At 44.0% G+C, this 24974-nt stretch overlaps 1 protein-coding gene across 1 annotated transcript; it reads right to left on the reverse strand.

The window, feature by feature from the left end:
* Nucleotides 1-20616: 20616 nt before the first annotated feature.
* LOC138935152 (stromelysin-2-like) lies at nucleotides 20617-23178 on the reverse strand. Its single transcript, XM_070299578.1, has 2 exons — nucleotides 21804-23178; nucleotides 20617-21074 (listed from the first exon to the last, which is right to left on the reverse strand). Exons 1-2 carry the CDS (start codon nucleotides 23176-23178, stop codon nucleotides 20617-20619), a joined length of 1833 nt encoding a protein of 610 aa, XP_070155679.1.
* Nucleotides 23179-24974: the final 1796 nt, after the last annotated feature.

Raw genomic sequence — 24974 nt, forward strand, 5'->3', positions numbered from 1 at the left:
ATTATTTTCTATCAGTTCAATTTCTGATGCAATCCCAACATAGGGAATTCAGATATTGGATTGTTTAGAAAATATTACACAACTCAAACCCGGGAACCAAATCTAAAATATTCATGTACAGCACGAAAGCCTCAAATATTAAAGAACGGTGAACTATTTTTAATATTAGATTTTTAATATTGGCAGTAAATAACAAAATATAATAATTTTAATTTATATTTAAATTTTAAAATTTGCTCCTTGAAAAATATCCCTAACATATCCTATAAAAATCTTTAGGATGTTCCACAGAATCTCCCTGGATTCTCCAGAGATTAATATACGGCTATCATTTACTCTTCCTCAGGACATCCAGAGGAGATCTGAGGATTACAATGGGATATCCTGAGGATATCCTACATGTATGTCCTGGATGCTCTTTGGACGTCCTAAGGACATCATTGTGCTGTATGGGAATCTTTGTATATCATCCACTCTTTATTTTAACATGACTTCTTTAAAATAAAGATTGATATTTAGATTGATTTTGGATTAAATTGTTAAATACATATTGTATGTTATCCTGCAATAAATAAAGAAATAATGATTGAATATCGTTTGAACATGTCTCGGTTGGATCCAATTGAATACGATTTATACGTGAAAAATCTTAAATACCGGTCACTATCTGTCAATCGTGCACCTCCAGAAAAAATTCTTAAAGTAAAAAATTAATACATATACAGGATGTCAAAAAAAGCTTCTGTCCTTACAATGTCATATATTTGACACTATTCTAAGACGATTTTTCCTTTGCCAACATTTTTTCCGAGGCTTAGTTTTTAAATTGTAAGCCAAAATAGTTAACGAATTACGGGCCGCGTACGCGAAGCAGGCAGGGACGGCGCAACTTACCGTCCGATGCTGGTGATTACGTTCCTGGTGAGGCGCTCGCTGCGATCAACTGTTTGTTACATACGATGGAGTGTATGTGTGAGAGAGAACGTATACGCGTATACACACACATATACATTCTCTCTCTCTCTCTTTAGGGTCATGGTCAACATGGTGTTGTGTTCCTGTCAGCACACGACCTTATTTATATCAAATACGGAATCAAACTGCAGCGGCGTCGTGCAAGGTGTGTTGACTGCATAGACTGGCGTGGCTTTGATGCAACTGCCTTTCAGTCTGACATAAGTGGCATTGACTGGACTGACCTATTGGTCACGGATAATATGGATGAAAAGATCGAAGTCTTCAATGCTAAATTGCTTGAAATCTTCAATTTGCACGTACCGCTTAAGCGACGGCACTTCAAGAACCTGACGGCATCATGCCCAGACAGCACAAAACATCCTCAGGATCATCCTGAATATGTCCAGGACGGTTCATTTGTAGGATGTTTTAAGCAGGGTTGGGAAAGTTACTTTATAAAAGTAACTCGTTACCGTTACCGTTATTTTTTCTAAAAAGTAACTCGTTACTTTTTCTAAAAAGTTACTCGTTACTAATTTTAAAAAGTAACTCGTTACCGTTACAGTTACTAAAAAGTAACGAGTCGTTACAATTTCCGTTACTTTTTTACAATACAACTAATAAATTATTTTGCATAAGAAAAACTTTTAAAAAATTGTAAGCAAGATTTCATTCAAGGTTTATTACAAACTAAATGATTAAATTTTATCGAAATTCTTTATTAATTTTTAATAAAATTTGTTGCTCCATAGTATCATCATTTAAATGCCCTATTTGTGGTGTTAATACAGAGCCACCGATGCTAAACATTCTTTCTACAGATGCACTGCTTGGTAGAGCTGTATTATATTTAATAAAAAGTTTTTTAAGTTTTGGATAGTCGTTTAACATTTCTATATTACAATTATTTGATTTTAAAAACCGTTGCAATTCTTCTTGTTCAGATTCATTTTGCACCGTTTTTTGCTCAAAAATGAAAAAATCATCGTGATCGTCAGATTTTCCAGCTTTTGAAGAATTTTCAGTTGATCGGATTCCCAATAAATCCTCCAAGTAATTTTCAGCACGTTTTCTTTTTTCTCCGGTTAACCAGTTTAACTTAAATTTTGGATGTAAACATGCTGCTATTATTAATTCTTTTGTTTCAAATATTGTAAGAAATTTAAAATCAAATATAGTAAATTAAGCGACATTGTTTGTTTTATTGAAATTAATACTTTTAAATCAATAGTTTAAAATAAAATAATATTTTTCAATTAAATCCTTATTTAAAATTAAATAACATATGTTTAATCAAATTAATAAGTTACCTTTTATTTAAACCTTGCTGAATAGCTTCAACTAATGAATGGCAATCTATAAGGTCAGATTTATTGAGATTTTCTAATTTTCGTTGCAAGGTACTTAGAACTGGTAGTAAATGAGAGCTTTGCTTTTCCGAAAAGATAAAGCTCTCATTGGATATCGCGCGTCGCGTCATCGCACTGGTCTGCAAGAGCCATAAGTTGATCAATCACATTCAAGCATTTTTACAACATAATAAGAATGCTAATTGGTCGATTTGCTTACGGCTTTACGGTTAAGATAAAAATTTTATCACGCACAATACCAAGAATAATATCTTAAATAAATCAAAAAATTTGAAAAAAGTAACGATAAAAGTAACTGTTAAATTCGTTACTTGTTACCGAAAAATGTAACGAAGTTACTTTTTCCGTTACAAATAAAATTTGTAACGCCATTACCGTTACAGTTACCGAAAAAAAGTAACTGTAACGGTAACGGCGTTACAAGTAACGCGTTACTTCCCAACCCTGGTTTTAAGATATATTATTATAAATATATTTATAAAAATTTAATATGCATACATAATTATTTTTAGTTGTGTGGGCTATTTAATATAATTTAGAAATCTTAAGTATTATAATAAGTATTAATGTCCTATAAATGTCCACTGGATAACCCCTGGATGTCTGTGGGATATATTTGCCATATCTATTATATTGGATGTCTTTTGGATTTCCAGAGGACATATACATGTACAATTAATTGTTAACATTAATTTCGTTTAATATTAATAATTGAATTTGATGCGCACATTTTCATATATCCAAAATTATTATTTATTTAATATTTTATGAGAAATGTTACTGTTCGCAACATTCCAAAAACTTTACAAACAATAGTATTCAACCGCTAGTTCGTTTGTTTACCGCTATGCGACACGCGAACTCGTATTTGAGATTTGGTCATGAGAATTATATAAAGCTTGCAAAGAGCAACTGACAGGAAATTACAAATGTAATTATTTTCTATCAGTTCAATTTCTGATGCAATCCCAACATAGGGAATTCAGATATTGGATTGTTTAGAAAATATTACACAACTCAAACCCGGAGCCAAACCTAAAATATTCATGTACAGCACGAAAGCCTCAAATATTAAAGAACGGTGAACTATTTTTAATATTAGATTTTTAATATTGGCAGTAAATAACAAAACATAATTTTAATTTATATTGGAATTTTTAAATTTGCTCCTTGAAACATACGAAAAATATCCCTAACATATCCTATAAAAATTCTTAGGATGTTCCACAGGATCTCCCTGGATTCTCCAGAGGTTAATATACGGCTATCATTTACTCTTCCTCAGGACATCCAGAGGAGATCTGAGGATTACAATGGGATATCCTGAGGATGTCCTACATGTATGTCCTGGATGCCCTTTGGACGTCCTAAGGACATCCTTGTGCTGTCTGGGATGGTTGACAGTGGATATCCGTGCCGCCTTGCGTAGAAGAGATATGGCCAGAAGAGCTTGGCGGAGGCATAAAACTGTCTTCTACTACAACCAGTACAAACTTCTGCGCAATGAGACACAAAGTCGAAAGTTCAACGAACTGCCAAGAGCGCCTTCTACATCGACGCCTTCAACCGTGCGGGCAGTGCAAGCTAGGTTTGGAACAGACTAAGGCATCTTAGACTCGTCAAGGCCAGGAGCACCCCGCGGCGCCTCTCGCACACTGTTGAGGAACTCAGCGAATTTTTTGTACACTGTGGAGGTCATCTGGATCTGATGAACAGCAATTCTCTCGAGGACATACTCACGGGCGACTTCAATGACGAAGATCTTCATTGGAAATATGTTGAGCCTTCAACTATTGCGAGGGTTATCGCTAGAGCTAGGTCTAATGCAGTCGGCATGGATGGTGTTTCGTTGAGATTGTTGAGACTTACGATGAACAGTACACTGCCTATTGTGGAGCATTTATTCAACTTCTCTCTGACATATGGAGTCTTCCCGAAGCAATGGAAATCGGCTCTTATCTGTCCGATTCCTAAGATCAGGAATCCAACATCAGTGCAGTATTATCGGCCGATCTCGATCCTTCCTGCTCCGTCGAAGATGCTTGAGCGTGTGGTCTATGACCAGATCCGAGAGTATCTTGAGGACTCTGGCCTTTATGATCCGTGTCAGTCAGCATATAGAAACAACAACTCAACGCAAACATGTTTGATACGGATGCTGGATGAGGTCAGACACGCAGCGGATGGTTACCGTGTCGGTTTCCTTCGACTTCTCGAAGGCTTTCGACAGGGTGGATCACTTCCTTCTAATGAATAATTGAAGAGTTTAAATTTGTCGGATGGGATAGTATGATGGATGCATTCATATCTTACGAAGCAAACTCAGGCTGTCAGGGACGGGGCGGAGGGCGTAGTTTCGTCTCTGTCTCGTGTTGGGGCTGGAGTGCCCCAGGGCTCGGTTTTGGGCCCTCTACTGTTCACATTATACCTGTCGGACTTTGGGTGTGTGCTCAAGCACTGTAAATATAGTTTTTACGCCGACGACCTCCAAGCCTACATCCACTGTGCTCCTAGGGACCTGCCCGATGCTATCCGGATGGTAAATGAAGACATTAATGCCATCCTTGGCTGGTCGACTACCAACAGGCTTATTTTTAACTCTGAGAAGACGCAGGCAATAGTCATGGGAACGCTGCGTTACGTCAGGACTATCGATCTGACTACTCTTCCCAAATAAAAAGTGGACAAGTCAACAGTACAATATTCAACATCTATTAAGTACCTCGGAGTGACGATCATGAACACTCTGTCATTGGAGAGGCAGGTCATCATGACGAATAAGATTCACTCTATACTGTATCAGCTAAAGCTTTGCAAGCACCTGTTACCGGAAGCTCTTAGATCCAAGACCACGTTAATCTACCCACATGTTGACTATTGCTGTGCAGCTTTCACGGACATGATGGCTGAGCACAACCTAAAACTCCATAGAGCCATAAACTCCTGTATCAGATTTATTTTTAACGTGAAGGCTGACATGCATATCACGCCCTACTACGAGAGACTCAGGTGGCTCAAGATTGATTCAAGGAGAACTTACTTCGTTGGATGCCTACTGTTCGGGATACTTCGGACAGGTCAGTCTGGCCTTTTGCACTCCAATTTTAATCAAAGGGTATTAACATCAAACCGAGCAACGAGGGCTTCGAATGACACTCTAATTTAGCCACAATGTAGGACTGAGCTGTTCAAACGTTCTTTTAGAGTAACCTCGGTCAGGTTGTGGAATGGTCTCCCTCAGTCAATCAAGAACGCGAAGACTTCAAATGATTTTAAGCAGGAGCTCTATGCGCATTTGCTTGTCTGTTAGCTGATTGAAGGTCGTGATTCTGTCCTTAACACTCTGATATCTCTCTCTGGCATACCTTTTTTCATCCTCCATTTTTCATTTTTCATTTCTCATTTTTCTCATCTTTTCTCACTCTTATACACATATATTCTTTATATACGCTTACATGTACTATCACTTCATGTAATTAGCTTGTATTTATTTTATTATGTTACTTTTTCATGTATTGCCTTGCGCTTGAGAGGACTCGTCCCAGAGCGCTCAATAAATGACGCTTTCTCTCTCTCTCTCTGTCTCTCTGTCTCTCTGTCTCTTTCTCTTTTACACCCATCGCATGTAGCAAACAGCTGATCGCACACACGCACTCTCTCTCTCTCTCTCTCTCTCTCTCTCTCTCTCTCTCACTGATTCTTACCTTTTATATAGTAATTCGTTGCCCTCACACGACTCAATAAGTAATACTTCCGTGTAACACAACGAAAAACTAGCAAACTTTTTTTCACTCACAAATTGTACCACTTATCGAACTTTTACGTTTTAATCCATGCATTTTATCGATAAATTGAATTTATTAACGTTTATATATTAATCATAATCTACCGATTACTACCGATTAATTATTAAAATGTTGTCGCGACGACAACAAGCAAGTTATGTCGGTCTAGCGTTGCCGGCTGCCGGCTGCCGAACGACTGAATGTATCACCTTACGCGTGATCGACGCGGACGCTATCATGTACGTATCCTATGACCGGCTAAAGCCTCCGACATTGTAAATTTGATAGTTTCGAAAACATAAAACTATAAAATATGAAAATATAATGACGTATAATAACATCGTTTTTTTAAATAAATTCAGTTTATCGATAAAGTGCGTGGATTAATTCGTAAAAGTTCGATAAGTGGTACAATTTGTGAGTAAAAAAAAGTTTGCTAGTTACTTGTTGAATCACACGGAAATATTACTTATTGAGTCGTATGAGGACAACGAATCTCTACATACGAGGTAAGAGTCAGTGTGTGAGTGAGAGAGAGAGAGAGAGAGAGAATGTATGTGTGTGTATACGCGTATACGTTCTCCCTCACACATACACCCCATCGCATGTAGCAAATAGTTGATCGCAGCGAGCGCCTCACGTAATCATCAGCATGGAACAGTGAGTTGCACCGCTCCTGCCTGCCTCGCGTACGCGACCCGTAATACGTTAATTATTTTGGCTTATAATTTAAAAACTAAGCCTCGGAAAAAATTTTGGCGAAGGAAAAATCGTCTTAGAATTGAGTCAAGTATATGACATCGTAAGGACAGAAGGTTGTTTTGAATCACCCTGTATAGCAAAGATTTCTGTATTATACAAGATGTTCCAAAATACCCTTGACAACGCTCGTGAGCAGGTAGAGCACAATAAACTAAACAGAAAAGTTCTGTACCATCTTTTTCTATAATGTTTAATAAAGGAGTTATTATTGAGCAAAGTCTGATCAATCAGCGCCGACTTTTAGCCGGACGCACATCAGTGAGCCGCCTGTCTGTCAGTATGCCAGTGTGCGTCGCCGTAGCGACGAAATGCTCACGCACACTATCAGAAGCGCGGCTAAAGATCGACGCTGATTGGCCAAACTTTACTCAATAATAACTCCTTTATTAAGCGTTATAGAAAAAAATGTTACAGTACTTTTCTGTTCAGTTTGCTGTGCTCTACTTGCTCACGAACGTCGTCAAGGGTACTTTGGGACACCCTGTATACATTTCCTCGTGATAAGATCTGTTACTTTCAGATTTATGCAATTGTTTCAACTGTGGTTGCGATCTTTGTGTTATGGATATTAATGTCAACAGAGATATATAAATAAACATATACGAGTGTCCCCAATTTAAATGGCAAAAGGAGCGTGTAGAGGACCGAAAAGCTAAGACAGAAAGTCCTTTAGAGATTTGCTCGTTTTTGCTCCATTTTGGAGAAAATCACAAAAAAAGAAACAAAACAAGTTTTCGTTTTTTTAGTTATTTATTTACATTTTATTTATGTTATCATCAATTTAATGCAGATATTGTTCAAAATGTTGCCCTCTTGCAGCAATGCAAGCATTACATCTAGCACTGACCTCATTAATTGTAGCTAGACATTGTTCTAGCGATATTTGGTGCACTGCATCTATGATTCGGTCTCTTAATTGCTCTCTTGAATTGATTGGCACCGTAAAGGATAACATCAAGTGTTTACATATGTAAGAAACCTTGAAGCAGAAAGTTTATTCTATGCCAATCAACTCAAGAGAACAACTGATAATGAGATCTTGAATTTTTGCGATTTTCTCTAAAAGGGAGCAAAAACGAGCAAACCTCTGAAAGACTTCTTGTCTTAGTTCTTCGGCCTTCTACACACACTTGAAGTTTTGTCATTTAAATTGGGGACATCCTGTATATAAACTTTTATTACTTATAAAACGTGTTGCACGGTTGGCAGGTAGTGACCGGTATTTAGGATTTTTCATATATAAATCGCAATCGATTGTGTCCAATCGAGACATGTTCAAACGATACTCAGTCATCATTTCTCTATTTATTGCAAGATAACATATGTATTTAACAATTTAATCTAAAATGAATCTTGTATATCAATCTTTCATTTTGAGGAAGTCATGTTTTCGTTATGAAGACATGTCCTTAAAATAAAAAGTAGATGATATAAAAAGATTGAGAAAATTTAAAAAACCAACATTATATTCCAGCCTTATTCATTTTAAGGAAGTCATGTTTTCATTGAAGACATGTCCTTAAAAAAGATCGATGGATAACATGAAAAAATTAAAAAAGTATAAGTTAAAGTTAAATAAAAAAGTTCTTAAATAAAATTTTTTGTAAACTTGATCTATAGCAAAGAGAGAAAACGATTTTAAAAAATAAACATTTTGAAATATTTTTTTAATGAAACTGACATCTGATTTTGAAAATAAAAAGATTTATTTTATGTATATATGTATATATATATCTCATACTTCGCTTTTATTTTTATATCTATATTATAAAAAAATTGTTGGTGTTTTATTAGCAAAACCGGATATTAGTATTATTTTTTTCGAAATCTACATATACGTATATAAATTAAAAGTAAAAATATAATATATAAAAATATATAAAAACATAATATATGATATATATTACATTTTATATATTCATATAAAGAATTTAATTATAAACTTATATTACAGTTTATATTAAAATTTTATATACAATTTTATATTTCAAAGTAAGTTATTAGTAGTATATATAGGCTATTTCTAATTCAGGTCCTCTGGGGGGGGGCGGAGTCACGGGGGGGGGGAATCGCCGCGGGGGGTATGACGTCACGCGGGGGACCGCGGCGAAACCGGTAAGCGAGGGGTCCGCGGCGAGGGGGGGAGAGGAACCGTGTCCTAACCGATAGGCAAGAGGTCCGCGCGAAAGAGGGGAACCGCGGCGAAGCCGAGTAGGTGCCAGAGAGATAGCGCGAGGCATCCGCGAATAGGTGCGAGAGAGAAAGCGCGAGACATACACGCGTGTAGGAGAAGGATAGCGTCCGCATTGGCGTGGGAAAAGGATGAAGTTCGCGAGAGAAAAGGAGAAAGAGAGATACCGCGAGGTATGCAGGAGTAGGAAGAGGAAAGGAGTAGGCGCAGAAATAATCAACATTTTTTATATATAATAATAATAATAGTAATTATATTTATTTAATATAAATGTGTATAATATAAATGCCTACGTGTGTGTGTGTATATGTGCGCGTGCGCGTGTGCGTGTGCGTGTGCATGTGCGTGTGCATGTACGCGCGCGAACGCGCGCGCGTAAAATATAGAATACAAAATATAGAATAATGATAATAATAAAAATATAATTATTATAATAATAAAAAAAAATAAAATAATAATAATAAAAATATTAAAAATATTAAAAATATTAAAAATATTAAAAAATATATAAAATATATAATAGGGCGGCGCTCCTTTTGAAACAGAAAAATAAAAGTCTTATTAGTATACTAATTTAATTTTTAATATTTAATATTTTTAAAAATAGATACTTACAATGTTCACCAATTCTTGAACTCAACCGATAACGGATAACGTCTCAGATAATCGTCCAAGTATACTGTATACGATTTGTTTAAACCGATTTCTCGGCCTTGTATCATTTGCACTACCGAATTCACTGGGATGTTAGCGCCGGGACACAGCATCTAAACGTTTGTATTTTTTGCGTATCGAATACCTTAAACTTTGTAGTCGCGCAATTTGACCAGATCGAATCACAAACCCCTTTGACTCCTCTGATTCGATATTGTGTTTCTAATTCATCGAGACATTTAAGGCATTCCTCTTCCCATAAACCGCATAAACTCGTCGAGTTTACCCCTATGAAATCCTCCCATAGATATTGTTCTAATCGCGCAACGTATTTGGGTTCCTCCATATTTCCTATTTAAGTTTTTTCGCAACACAAGTTTTGTCCAGCTTATATAGTGCAAATTGGGCACATATTACAGGGCATTATCTGGTACAGCGGTCTTCTACACTCTCCGCAAAACAATCCCAGGATTAGGTCATAAATTGCACTTTCATGTTGTCGCACAACACGAATATTCGAAAATAAGTCTGGAATACGCATAAAGCAGCATGTGTAAATTTCTTCGTTGTCTTCACCTTTATAATAAAAGTATGTACAGCACATTTTCATAGTACCTAAACTATTTATTTCGGCTTAAAGTTGTAACGGCAGGGCCGTTGCTATGAATGTACGGAATATATATATATATATATATATATATATATATATATATATACGCACGCGGCTCGCTTTATTCCACCCAACGTTACTTGTCCTACGCTACCTATTCCGCTTGCACGCACACCGCACGCGTTGTCTCACTTGCTCATACGCCGTACTCACCGTCGCCCTCCCACCAGACACTATCTCTCTCGCGGTCCTCACGTGGAACCGACCGACAACACCTAGTGGGGGCAATGGTCGAGTATATAAGCCCGACCAGCCGAGACATCGAGACCAGATCCCGTCCTGCCATCCAGCTCCTGACACCGATCTAACCACTACCTACTACCTCTTGGGGGAAGGTTGTCCTTAGCTCTGCTGGATTGCACCGGCTCTCTCTGCCTCCAGGACTGAGGTTGCCCTCAACTCTGCCAGGTTGTACCGGCTCCTATCTCTACCGCTCCTAGAGACGAGGTTGCATTCAGCTCCGCCAGGTTGCACCGGTTTTTATTTCTGCCTGGGGCTGTACTTGGCTCTGTCCGGTTGCACCGACCTCCGTTGCCAAGGCAGGGTCCGACGTGACACTCGGTCCTGCCCGCAATACCTAGCCACTCAGCCTGACACTAGATCGTAAGTTGTATGTCGTAGACCTAAGTCGTTAGCCGCGCCGTAGTACTAAACCTGGTAGAAATAAGTTCGCTAGTTATGACCGCGCCGTAGGAATAAGCCTAGTAGAAGTAAAACCGCTAGTTCTAACCGCGCCGTAGGAATAAGCTCGCTAGTAATAAGACCTGTTAGTAGTAAGTCCATTAGCTGTAACCGCGCCGTACTACTAAGCCCGCTAGTAATAAGACCTGTTAGTAATAAGTCCGCTAGCTCTAGCCGCGTTGTAGCTCTAAGTCCGTCCGTTAAGCCTGCTAGTAATAAGTCCGTTTGTTATAGCCGCGTTGCTAGCCCGCACCGCCAATCAAACCATAGTAAAGATTTAGCCGCGCCCGCTTTATGTCTCACGCCGCCGTACGCTTCTCGCTGTACGCCACCCGCACCTCGACATCAGCCCAACGGACGTCTACCGACATCATCTGGCCCTGCACGCTACTCTGTACATATCTATCTCTATCTCAATAAACTATCTTTTCTACCTACATTGTGTTATCGCAAGCTTGAGTCTCCCCTCCTCTCGAACCCGGACACCGACGAGCCGATCCGAGCATCAAGCAAGGTGACCGCGTTACATGGCGCCCGACAGGGACCTGCCCAGTAGAGACTCCAGCTTACGTGCGCACCCCGATGAGAATCTCCTGGATATACAACCTTTCGAAAGTCCAGCTTGTGACTCTTCTAGTCAACCACGGCCTCGATAGTATCGGTAACCTCGATACTTTGCGACACCGACTGCGGCAATACGTGACCCAAAACCCGGAACTGTTCTCCGAACGAGACACCGCCGACATGCCGACCGAGGGAGAAGCGACGCCGGAACGACTCAAACTGACCCCTGTCCCTGAAGTCGGCTATCCAGGCTATCGAAGGGGCTTGGGAGGCAGATGGTCCAGACGATGAACGGACAGAAAAAGACCAACTCTGGACAATTGTTTGGTCTGTCATCATAGGTTATTATGTTATTTTAATCTTTTGCGTAGCAATTTCGGCAGTTTTGAAAAGCTGCACTTTTCTGGTAAAAGTGCTGTACTTTGGGTGCAACACTTTAACCAGAAAAGTATAGTGAAATGTACATTTTGTATCATAGCTATAAGTTTATACACTTGAGACGATACGCACAACACATGCTTTTTACACTTACACTCAATTCTACACTACATACACTCTACACGCTGCACTTTGATATACTTACACCAGAACACGAGCATACGTAGTTCTTACATTTTGGTAACACTATTACACCAATACACCTGCACAAAAGTGCTACACCGCGACACTTTCCTGAATTTAGTTTTATGTTTATAAGTTGCGGTAATATTATTTATGTTTAGTTTGACAGCGTTTGCGTGATTTTATATTTGTTTTATTATATTGTGCGATTTAGTTATGTAACGATGCATCCCTCCACCGTTACCCGGCTGTCGATCCGCCGGAAGTCCGCCGCCCGACAAACACCGGTCGGGCATAATGCGGAGGCGCCGAGCGCCCATTTTTAAGATATAAAGAAAAGCGTTCAAATTTATAACCGCCGTCAAGACGCGTTGTTTACCGGGAATCGTCGCCGCGCTCGGGTAACCGTACCGACCGTTCCCGAAACCACCCGAGTCGCGCGCGACGGTTTAAATTTAAACAATATGCCTTAAAACAATCAGGCATATTACGCACGCGCACCCGCCGGAAAAAGCGGTATAAATAAGGGCACATTTTCCATATCGAGACCAGATCTTCCGCAACCGCCAGAGTCAGTACGACGCCTGGAATCCAGAACGATCCTAACACACGCTCGAAGAGAGAGAAAACGGGGTTGGGAGTACCCAGCCTCCGCCGAGAGTTTGCGGCATCTCTAAGAGCGATCCGTTAAACATCTCTGCGACCGAGGGACACGAGGTTGGGCGTACTCAGCTTCCGTCGGGAGTTCTCGACACCTCACACGCATCCGTCCACCTGCGTGCAACGGCGATCATCCAGTGGTAGGGAGTTCCCTGCCATTGACGGGTGTTCCCGTCGGCCGTTGCACTCCTGCATTCTACGGGAAAATCATCCCCGACGAAACCATACCGCGATATCCGCGAACTCACGGTAATTCCGCGACCGCCATTACCGCGATCGGACTCGCCATTAATACGGCGCGCTAAGTCCCGCTCAAGGGGGAGGATCTAACCCGGCCGCGACATCGATCGACGCAATCAGATCAATACCGACACGTTTAAGGACCGCCCATCGAGCCGACCGAAATTACCGCCCGGTAGTTAGCGGCCCCTGCCGAAATCTAAATCCGCTCTCGTAATCGACATATTTACGAATCGCCGAAATCGCGCTCCGCACCGTGTATCCGTGAATCCGTGCATGTAATTCGGATGCACCGCGACCGACACTCACACCTACACGAGGGCGTTTGGCTGCACGCACACGATCACACCCACATACTTCCGATATATTGTAAATCCCACGCAGATATTACACGTTCGCACACGCACTCGCTCGCTTATCACTCACTCACACACCAGCGCTCACACCAACACATACAATAGTTACACACACACTCACTCTGTATACACACATATTTAAACGCAATAAATTATATTTTACCTAACGCATCTATCGTTCGTCTCTCGATACCCTTTCACGAGCCCCGGATCCCGACCGAGTTATCCACGACCGCCTCGCGAAAGCGGTTTATTACAGTTATATTTTAAGATAGTTCGCGTATAAGAAGCGTACAGCGCATGCGCGAGCATGAGTGGGGGCGGCCAGAGTGGGGAAAGCCCAGAGTGGGGAGCCCGGTATGAGGCGCTGCAGAATGGGAGTCTTGGCCTTTTGTCGATGGAGTTCCGTGGCCTTTTGTCGATTGAGAGTTTCGTTCGCCTTTTGTCGATAGTTCTTTCGTCGATAGGTCTCGTAAGATCCGAAAAGAAATCATAGCTTTACGATTGCGTTAACAAGTTTGCGGAAGCAGATACGCGTTCGGACATAAGAAGCTAGAAGTACAAAGAACATTGATTGTGATATGCTAGTGAGAAATAGCATAAGTTCAAGTTTATAATATTTTATACGCGTTAGTTATCTCCGTGCGGTGGAGACACGCGAAGATTTCCTAAAAGGCTGTAAAACAAAAAGTTTATATTTTAAATATATTATATTTTATATATTCGTAATTAACGTGAAAGTTAGTTATTTACCCGAGCGTCTACGAAGTCCAAACTCCTCATTTTCATCAAACAGTGTCCACTTGGTAATCCGAGTCCTTGGGCGACGATCCAATCTAGCGGCGACCTGAAACATAAAAAGGGAAGATAATTAGCAGCTTTCCAGGGGAAAAGGGATACTTCGCAGTAACTGAGGGAATTGCGTCATACAGACACGCACGAACTTATCCGGCGGCCATCTTGAAGAGGCGTTGGAAAGTACTACACCTTCTTCGTGGGAGGAGCAGACGAACTGGTGAAAGTGCTACACCTTGTTCGTTGGAGGTTAAACGAACTGGCGACTGTTATAAAAAGGTAGGAAAACCTTATTTTGTGGCACGCTCTCCATCTCGACCGACATTGTCCGGTTACAACCCTACCACGATCCTCGATCGAATCCGCAAATGGGGCCTTTGCTTCGACGGTAAAGACCCGTTCGCGTTCCTCGAACGGTTAGAGGAGCTAAGGCGATCCTACCGCTACGCCGACAAATTGTTTCTCTTAGGGCTACCAGAGATGTTACGAGGAAACCTGTTGTTATGATACCGTAACAACTACGAGGACTGGACGACCTGGGACGCCTTCTGCACCGTCGGCTGAAGTACCTCCCACCCGACTACCGCGATCAGCTCCGACAAAATGCCCAGGCCCGAAGGCAAAGACCGGGGGAAGCCATCGACTAGTACGCCACGGACCTGCTGACAATCATGAGACGCGCTGGGGGCTACTTGCCACAGAAGAAGGCCCGCTTGCTCTACGGTAACTTGCACTCGAGTTACCAGCTCTACATCCGGTCAACCGAGGCTACCAGGGTTGCGGAGCTAAGTGCCAGGGCCTCCGAGCACGAGAGGGTCCTCCGCCGGCAAAAGGAGGAACAACCACCGGCCCGAAGCATGCCTAGCCTGCCGGTCGCCGCCGCCACCTACAGCAAAGAGGAATGCTTTTGGCGGTCCAAGCAACGAGGCCACACCCGCCTGGACTGCAAGAGACCACCACGCAAGTTCTGTTCTCGCTGCGGCAAAGACGGCGTGCTCACCCGAGACTGCCATCCACCGTCGGAAAACGACACGGGCCGGGGAACCAGCGGCCGCCGCCCGACCCGACCGCACCACGTAAAGTTCACGCCCAGGCCACACCTCAAAATCCAGCTGCTCCATCGACACCTGTGGGCCTTGCTCGACTCTGGCTCCGAGGTCTCGTTCGTGAGCCCAGCCACAGCGAAACGAGCCCGGTACTGCGGCCACCCCTCTCAGGAGCTAACCCAGTAGATCAACTTGGCCGACGGCACCACGGTCCCGATCACACAAACAGTGAACCTACCGATCACCATTACCGACCGCACCGTGACCCACACGTTCCAGGTCATGCCGAATCTCAGCGGGCCAATCCTAATCGGTCTCTGGGCTAAGCTTGAGGTAGCCATGACCGCCCCTCCGGCCGCCACTGCCAGCAATCAGCCCGCGGTAGGAGAAATTTCGACCGGGCTGACGCTGCGAACCTCGGACAAGGACCACCAATTAAGGGAGTTTCTGGACCGGGAACTAGCCGCGTTCGAGGCGGTACACGGCCCGACAGACCGTATCGAACACCAGATCCGCTTGACCACCAACCAGCCGATCAAGCAACGGTATTGCCCCCGCAATCCGGCTATACAGGTTATAATCGACCAAGAGATACGGAAAATGGAGGACGCCGGAGTAATCAAGCCATCACAAAGCGCATGGAGCTCTCCGGTCGTGCTAGTCAAGAAAAAGGACGGGACTTATCGGTTCTGCATTGACTTCCGCAAGCTGAACGACGTGACCCAGAAAGACGCATACCTGCTATCTCACATCGCGGCCACGCTCGATAAACTCCGAGACGCGAAATACTTGACCACTCTAGACCTAACGAACAGGTACTGGCAGGTCCCGCTCGCGCCCGCCAGCCGACAATCATTGATTGCCCGATCGCGCGACTCGAGGGATTGAAGAACTCCTTACGCAGGCGTTTTGTGCATGCGGGATGCAGTACACGGCAACATGGATTGATTTGGCGAGAGATCGATATGGCGTTCGACAGCCGCATATTAACTGGTGCGATTATAAATCATAATCACATCGAGCCTCGTCAATTTTTCGAGGATGCCAAAGACATTGGGCTCAAACACGTGCAAAATGTGATGGAAAAACACTTTAATGTGAAGATTAATAGTGAGAAGATCAATGGTAAATTTGTGACGGGTGATAAACGCGCAAATAAAAGTATCAATATGAGAAACTATGAACTCTTTTGCACATCCGATTTACGCGAATGGTACGAGCGGCGCGTCGTCGAGCCCACTCTAGCATCGCTCCAAGAATTTCAAGAACGCGATAGCGGGTGGGCATTGTCGCGTATACTCGATTTAATTGTAAATATAAATAAATATAATCCTTTGCGCGCGGGATGTCACATAAAATTACCGCGGGCGATAATAATGAAGAGAGCGGTGATCAACATGCAATCTAATGACAATGCGTGTTTTGCGTGGTCCGTGGTCGCCGCTCTACATCCAGTTGAAAGAAACGCGGAACGGGAATTTTCATATCCTCATTATACGACAGTGCTAAAACTCCAGGACATTGAGTTTCCAGTGACTGCGAATCAAATTAAAAAATTCGAACTTGAGAACGATATCTCAATAAATGTATATCATCATCTAAGTCCTTGACATCTTGGCAGATGTGTGGTGACTATTCTTGTCCTTCCATGTTTTTAATAGCGCCCCTAATAGTGGTGTGCCATCTGTCTCGGTTGATGGTGGCCCTCACTGCCTCCTCCATGTTGGTATTAAGGAGCTGTTTAACTGTATCGGTCCATCGGGTTGGTGAACGACCTCGTCGTCGCTTCCCTTCCGGCTTCCCCTGGACTATCAGGTGTTCAATAGTGTTGCTGCGATTTATGTGTCCGAAGAACTTGAGGATGCGGCTGTACACGTAGCTGGACAGTCTTTGGGGCGGATTTATTTCTGCCAGTATAGACACGTATGTCCTTCTCGCTGTCCAAAAGATTCGCAGCATCCTTCGCCAGCACCACATCCCAAACGCATCCACATGTCGATCGGCTGCTCGTAGCGTCCATGTTTCGGAGGCGTAATGGAATACCGAGAACACCAATGTTCTGACCAAGTTGATTTTGGTTTGGCGTGCGATGTTGGGGCTTTTCCACACCTTGGTCAGTTGGGACATTGCCACTCTTCCCAGCTGGATACGCCTGCGAATCTCCTCCCCGCAGTCTCCCCGGTTATTTATTAGTGCGCCCAGATATACAAATTTATCGACTACTTCGAAATGATCAATGTGTGACGTGCCAGGGAAGTTATCATGTTCCCGGTCGACTATCATGATTTTTGTCTTGGTGTTATTTATGTGAAATCCATAATCCAAACTGGTGCTATTAAGCCTATCCAGGAGTGCAAGGAGCTCCTCTTTGCTCCTCGCAACCAGCAGCGTGTCGTCCGCATATCTAAGATTCGAGATCTTTTCACCGCCTATGGTCACGCCACCATTCCAGTCCTCCAACACCTGCCTCATTATATATTCACTGTAGATGTTGTACAGAAGTGGTGAGAGTATGCAGCCTTGTCTGACCCCTTTCCTGATTACACTCTTTCCAGAGGTGGTGCTCTCGAGTCTTACGACAGCTGTGCTATTTTCGTATAAATTTTTAATTAAATATATGAGGTGCAGCGGAAAGCCCATTTCCCTAAGAATGGGCCACAGTAGGTGCCATTTGATGTTATCGAACGCCTTTTCATAATCCACAAAACACAAGAACATGGGTATATAATACTCTCTAGTTTTCGATCAGCTGCCGCAGATTCAGGATCTGTTCTCTTGTACCTCGGCCACTGACAAAGCCAGCCTGCTCTGGGGCTATCTGTCGGTCGGCAAACGGCTGCAGTCGGCTATGTATAATGTGTAGTAGGATTTTGCTGGCATGCGTGATGAGTGCTATTAGTCGATAATTCTCGCACTTGCAGGTTGAGCCCCTCTTGTGGAGTGGAACTATTATGGTGGTGGCCCACTCTTTGGGCCATACTGTGATGGTCCACACTCTCTGACAGATGCGATGAAGAATTCTTGTTCCGGTAGATCCCATTGCCTTGAATACCTCTGCTGTTATATAGTCTATACTAGCAGACTTGTTATTGGCCAGTCTTCCAACAGCTCTTTCCACCTCCTCCATCAAGATGTGTGGCTCCTGTTCATACTCTTCCCGCCCACTGGCCACCACCAGCTCGTCTTCCGCATACAGCCTCTCACAGTATCTTCTCCACGTCTCTATTATGCTGTCGATTTCCGTGACCGGGACGCCGTTCTCGTCAGAGATAGTCCATGTGCGAGGTTTGAATTTCCGCGTGATCAGTTTGATTTTGTGGAACACGTCTTTCGATTGAAATCGGTTTGCGTGAAGTTGGGTGTCCGCACAGATATCGTTTAGGAAGTTGTTTTTGTCCCTTCGACAGTTTGTTTGAATGGACGACGATAGCTTGCGATATTCGTCTACCGCTTCGGTGTTATTTAAGCCGGTTGCTAGCAATTTTCTTCTTTCCTCTATTATTTTGAAGGTATTGGCCGAAATCCAGTCACGGTTTTTTGCCCGTTCTTTTGGTTGTTGTTCAGCTAAAGACGTCCCGATGACGCCCTTGAGTCGGTTCCACAAATCATCTGGGTCGGTCAATTCCTCCATGTCGGTCGATACTATTTCGTGATTAAGTCTGCTAAGGAAAGCATCTTGGTCAGTAACTGGCGGTAATTTGGCCTTTACTGCGGCTCCTTTACACATTTTCATTCTTACTCTAAGTTTGAAAGCCAGTAACCTGTGGTCCGAGCCACAGTCAGCCCCGGGAAGTGTCTTTGCTGAGAGTATGTCCGATCTCCATCGACTGTTGATCAAAATATAATCAATTTGGTTTTTGGTACGGTTATCTGGTGACGTCCAGGTGTATTGTTTTCTTATATGTTGTTTGAAGACTATATTGGCAATTGTAAAGTTATTATCAATGCAGAACTGGATAAGCCTGTCGCCTCTTTCGTTTCGAGTTCCTATACTGTATCTCCCAACTGCGTTGCGAATGTGGTTATCGTTATCGGTGCGTCCCACTTTGGCGTTCCAGTTCCCCATGATTACTGTGATTTCTCGGTTAGAAGTTTTCTCGATGGTTGCCTGCAGAGAGCTGTAAAAGTTGCCTATGTCTTCTACATCCGTGTCGGCTGTCGGTGCGTAGATCTGGATGAAGTTCAACACGCAAGGTGCTGCCTTAATGCGAACAGATATTATGCGATCGCTGACAGTGTCATAGCCAAGAACGGAACCAACCAGCCCGCTGGGTATCACAAAAGCCACACCGTTGCGGCTTGTGTCGTCAGATCCGGAGAAGTAGACCGCATGGCTGCTGCTTAGGAAGTGACCCCTCCCCTGCCAGTGAGTCTCAGAGATTCCTGCGATCCTCACATTACACCTCATGAGTTCCCTCTTCACTATATCCAGCTTTCCTACTTGTCGAAGTCCTTCCAGAGTAGTATAGATAGGCCGGTTTTGGATCAGTTTTGTGTGAGTGTGAGAGAGAGGGTATCGTTGGGGAGTAAGAGAGAGAGATAGTTTCGGAGCAGTTTGTGGGCGCCCGAGGGATGGAGAGCGGGCTGGGCGGGTGCATGGGGGGGTAAGTAGGATGAGAGGGGAAGCGCGGCCGGGGGGAAGCGGTGGGTACGAGTCGCCGAGAGCGCTCGAGAGATGGCGCTCGGGGGGTGGCGCGCCCGATTCGCGACCTCGACGCGACTCGCGCCCCTAGCGCGCGATCCGCCGTCGCGATTCTTTAGGGGGGCGCTTCTAGCGCGCGATCCGCCGCTTCTAGCGCGCGATCCGCCGTCGCGATTCTTTAGGGGGGCGCTTCTAGCGCGCGATCCGCCGCTTCTAGCGCGCAATCCGCCGTCGCGATTCTTTAGGGGGCGCGCCGCTTCTAGCGCGCGATCCGCCGTCGCGATTCTTTAGGGGGGCGCTTCTAGCGCGCGATCCGCCGTCGCGATTTTTTAGGGGGGCGCTTCTAGCGCGCGATCCGCCGCTTCTAGCGCGCGATTCTTTAGGGGGCGCGCCGCTTCTAGCGCGCGATCCGCCGTCGCGATTCTTTAGGGGGGCGCTTCTAGCGCGCGATCCGCGAGCGGGCGGCGGGCGCCCGGCGTCGAGGGGGCGGGGGATCGTCGGTGGGCGGTCGAGCGGACGGAGGGGCGTCCCTCGTCGCTTTAGCGATGGCGAATCTTCGAAGGGTGGTGAAATAAAGAGACGTCGTCGTTCTAGCGAGAGAGGAGAGGTGTTTTTATTGTTTTCTTTTACAAATTTTTTAACGTATTAATAATACGACGATACGAGTACGCGAGCGAGCGTATCACGATTCTCCGAAGAGCAGAGCCTGCAGTTCGCAATCGATTATATCGTTGCGGTCGAAGTTATCGCTCTCGCGTATCATCGCGGGAATAAGCGCTTTATCGCGAGCGCTCGCCGCGATGTCGAGGAAACGAATTAGCTTGTTGTCCACGCGCGTGGTTAAACCGCTTAAAGATGCAACGATGCGGTTGACGCAAAGTTCCAGATTTAATATATTTACGACGGTGTTCTTCGATACGGCTAGGCGAATTTTAGGCGTTTCGAGACGAAGTATTCGGAGATTGTTGAGTTTGCCGAATCGTAGCGTCAATTGTCCGATGTGTATTGGCGTCGGGCGCGCCTCGTCGCGCTCGTCGGAGCGAAAGTGCGACAGGAGCGTGGGTCGTAGATCGAGCAGTTCCTTCCACGTATCCGGCGTTAGCAAGATCTCTTTGCCGTGGCAATCTCCGAGGACGATTTCTACGAAGGAGGGTCGGTTGACGTTAACGTTAATTTCCAGATGTTTATATGCGGTTTTGGTCAATGGATAGCGTCTTCCTAAGATTCTGAGCGGTCGCGCGATCGAGACGTCCGCGTCGTGTCTTGGCGTTCGATCGCGATCTCGTCTAAAAAATAGATATGAGCGATGAGAGAAACGGTGTTAGCGAATTATTAATTCGAATAAATGTTCGATAGTCTTACCCATTGTCCATTTTAGCTTTCTTAGCGTATTCCGCGCTATCTTCGCGGTCTCGTTCGGTTAGTCTCGATCGATCGTCGAATGAGTGTTGCTGTTGCGGTTGTCCTCCCATTGTCGCGTACATCGTCACTCGTTCTTTCTCGTTTGTTCTTTTTCGCGCGTTAGCTTCGGTGTTCTTCGTTAATAATGAAGCGCTTAATGGATGAGTGATCTTTATATACTCGCGTAGAGATCGCTTCTTCCCCTTTCGCGCGTTTTCTCTTATATATTCTATTTTTAAAAAATAACGGTAGGGTCGCTCTAGTCGGTCTCGTCGTCGATTCTCTCTTTCTCGATCGTGTCGCTGAGACGATAGACGCGACTAAGGAGATCGCGCAATTGCCTTAGCAATCCATCCGTAGGACACTCGATGCCGAGCGCGTGTAGATCGAAAGGACCCGCCGAGGTTACGGTATTTGTAAATTCGTTGAAGGCGTAGAACTGACGTTTGGCGAAGAAATATAGATTGCCATCGATGTATCGGAAGGCCGACGTTATCGCGGACGGAATTCCGGGAAATATATCTTTTAATGGAGCGTGTCTAATGACTATCATGCGACACTCGTCGATTTCCGCGACTTTATCATCGTCGTATACAGCGTAGGTTCGTCCCGTGTGCGTATTTATCGCCGCGTTGATTTTAACGTTTCGGGGAAGTCCGATATCGTGGAGATATCTCGGCCAACCCGATTTTAGTTTAAGACTGGGATATTCCGCGAGGTAGATCGAATCGTTCGCGAATAGAGCGAGATCGCCCGAGGGTCTTCTATACGCGGCGGATAGACGCGTAAAATTCGCCGGTAGAAACGTCGCGTAATCCGTGAGCGTCATGGGTCTACCGTAACATTTCTCGGTTATGTCGACCGACCATATGTTGCGGCGATTAGCTATATATAATCGATGATTCATTATTAGCGCGGCGTCCACGCGTCGCAATGCGCAGAGATCCGCTCGCGCTGGATCGGTCGGCGCGACGCTCGTCGTCGCGGGCGTCGCGGTGGTCGCGGGAGTCGCCGTTGGATAATTTCCGTCGTCGTGAGATCCGTACAGATTTTGTATAGCGAGAATGTCTTCTATGCTCAGCTTAACTGGAAATTGATTCTCGATGTCGGGTATATATGGGAACATTATAGAGTCATTGCGCATACTATGCTGTAAACCCAATGCGTGGCCGATCTCGTGCGTTAGCGTTTGTAGCAGGTGATGCGTGTCGGGAGGATTTTTTAGATACACGTGCCACGGTTCGGAATCGTCGACGTGTATCTCCGATGTGAAATCGGTTGTTCCAGAGGGAAAAAACGCGTGAGCTAGGGCTCCTCCCGGACCGTCGAAAGCTGCCGGGCAAATACCAACGTTTCGACGATTCGCGTAAGTGTGCGCGCCCGTTCGATACGATATTAATATATCGGGGTGTAACGGGTCGCGTGCGAAAGTTAGCGATGAGTTCGCCGCCCATAACGCGAACGCCGTTTCGGCCGTTCGCGAGATTTCCTCGCTAGCCATCTGAAAATTCCACGCGAGACGCGTCTTCGGCCATTTTCGCGCGATCGGGCTATACGCGCGATCGGGAATATCTGCGAGACCGCATCGCGGTTTACGCATAAGGTGAAGCGTAACGGCATTTAACGCGCCGTTTCCCGATAATTGATAATATTCTTGAAACAGCGATAGCGCGCGACGCAGAGACGTCGCGTTATCGGACGACAGCGATTCTCCATCGTCTTTTAGAAAACCGTATACGCGCAGAAAACGAAGCGCCTCGATTTTTTCCGAGTCGAAGGGCGCGGCGACCGTCGTAGCGACGAGTATTGTCGCTAGAATGAGAACCGTCCTCGTATTAGTCATCGCGCGAAGCGGGGAAAACGCGATAAACTGTTGAGAGACACCGAGCGCGATTGATTCGCGCGTTCCGAGAGACGCCTATTTTTATCGGCGACGAATAATGCGGGTGGGTGGGGAGAGGGAGAGGGAAATGCGTTTCTTTCGACGTCGAGCGTTTGGAATACGCGTTATCTAGCGGACGCGCTCGAGTTCCTCTTTTGTTTTTTCTATTTTATTGTTCATTTGTCCTCTAAGAAGGACATTCGATGAGCGATTAAAGATATCCCTTCCAACGATACGCGTTATCTAACGGATGTTTTCTGTTATTTCCATTTTATTATTCGTTTGTCCTCTAAGAAGGACATTCGATGAGCGATTAAAAATATCTCTTTCAACGATGCGCGTTATCTAACGGATGTTTTTTACGTTTGTCTCCTAAAAAGGACACTCGATGAGCGATTAGAGATATCTCTTTCCGGTAATTAGAGATATCTCTTTCCGGTAACGATAAATTAGAGATACCTTTTTAGATATCCCTAGATACTTTTTTCCAGCGATGATGATCTTATTGTTCGCAGAGTATTCGGAATGCGCATTATCTAACGGATGTTTTTTGTTATTTCTATTTTTATTGTTCATTTGTCCTCTAAAAAGGACACTCGATGAGCGAGTAGAGATATCTCCTTTCCGGCGACGAAACGGTCGCGGAAGGAAGACGCGGCGCGATCGATAAATTGTACCGCAACATTCCGCGCGTCGATCTTTATAAAACGCGAGATCGTTTCGAGAAGCGTTAAAGTATTCTCGTTCGCGAGATAACGAAGCTCGAAACGACGGAACGTGAAGTGACGACAATTAAAATCGGTCGTGATCTGTTCGATATGGAACGAATCGAACAGATCATTAACGCGGCTGATTATATTAACGTAAACGGGGACTTAATCGCGATAAAATCCTATGTTCTGGGAGATCTCGCTACGGATTTGCGTGTGGAAGCGCAAGGTGTTATCGATAATAGTCCGGATTCGTTTAGACTCGCTTTCCAGTTAAACGAAGACGTAGATATCGCACGTTTAATGTAAGTATCTAATTGAAATTATAATAAATTATAATAAATTATAATAAATTATAATAAATTATAATAAGTTATAAAAATTATAATAAATTTTATTAATTTTTACTTTTATTAATTTTTACTTTTATTAATTTTTACTTTTATTAATTTTTACTTTTATTAATTTTTACTTTTATTAATTTTTACTTTTGTATTTTAGACAAGAAATAGAGAGCTGTGTAAAAACAGCGCGAGAATCGCTCTATGAGTTAATAAATAAAACGAGAACTATGCTCGCACAAGCGCAAAGCGTTCACAGCGCATTGCGCGACGCTCGTCGACGCGGCGAGAGCGATTTCGCCGTTCCCGAAATTAGGCGAGTCGTCGCATCACAGATCGATGAGGAGCCCGAATCGCGACCGATCGGCGAACTCGAATTACGATCAATGGAGAACGAGGCCGAACCAGCGACGGTTAACGAGAGTAAATCGCAGACGAATGTACGATGGGCGAACTATGAGCCCGAATCGCAACCGTTCGACGCGGAATAATTTTACGCGTTAATAAAGCGCATTTGTAAGATATAATTTTTATGAATAAATTTTATATATTAAGCGAAACGTTGATTTTTTACGCTTTTCTTTTCTTCTTCCGTATCCTCTCGTAATCATCTGTGTCCGCATTAAGTATATTTAAATAGATTTAAAATCTCTTTACTTTAAGTTTATTATGCAACCGCGATAATCTATGGATAATTATAAATTAA

Source organism: Polyergus mexicanus, unplaced genomic scaffold (assembly GCF_030449975.1).
Source record: "Polyergus mexicanus isolate NDT 795.1 unplaced genomic scaffold, iyPolMexi1.0 SCAF_7, whole genome shotgun sequence".
Classification (NCBI taxonomy): domain Eukaryota; kingdom Metazoa; phylum Arthropoda; class Insecta; order Hymenoptera; family Formicidae; genus Polyergus; species Polyergus mexicanus.

Bases quoted from the DNA above. Each gene is read 5' to 3' on its own strand.
- LOC138935152 (XM_070299578.1), bottom strand. From the start codon at position 23,178: ATGACTAATACGAGGACGGTTCTCATTCTAGCGACAATACTCGTCGCT. The intron at 21,075-21,803 runs GCAATCTATATT...CCTCCTTCGTAG, and splicing joins GGCCTTCCGATACATCGATG to AAATCGTCCTCGGAGATTGC.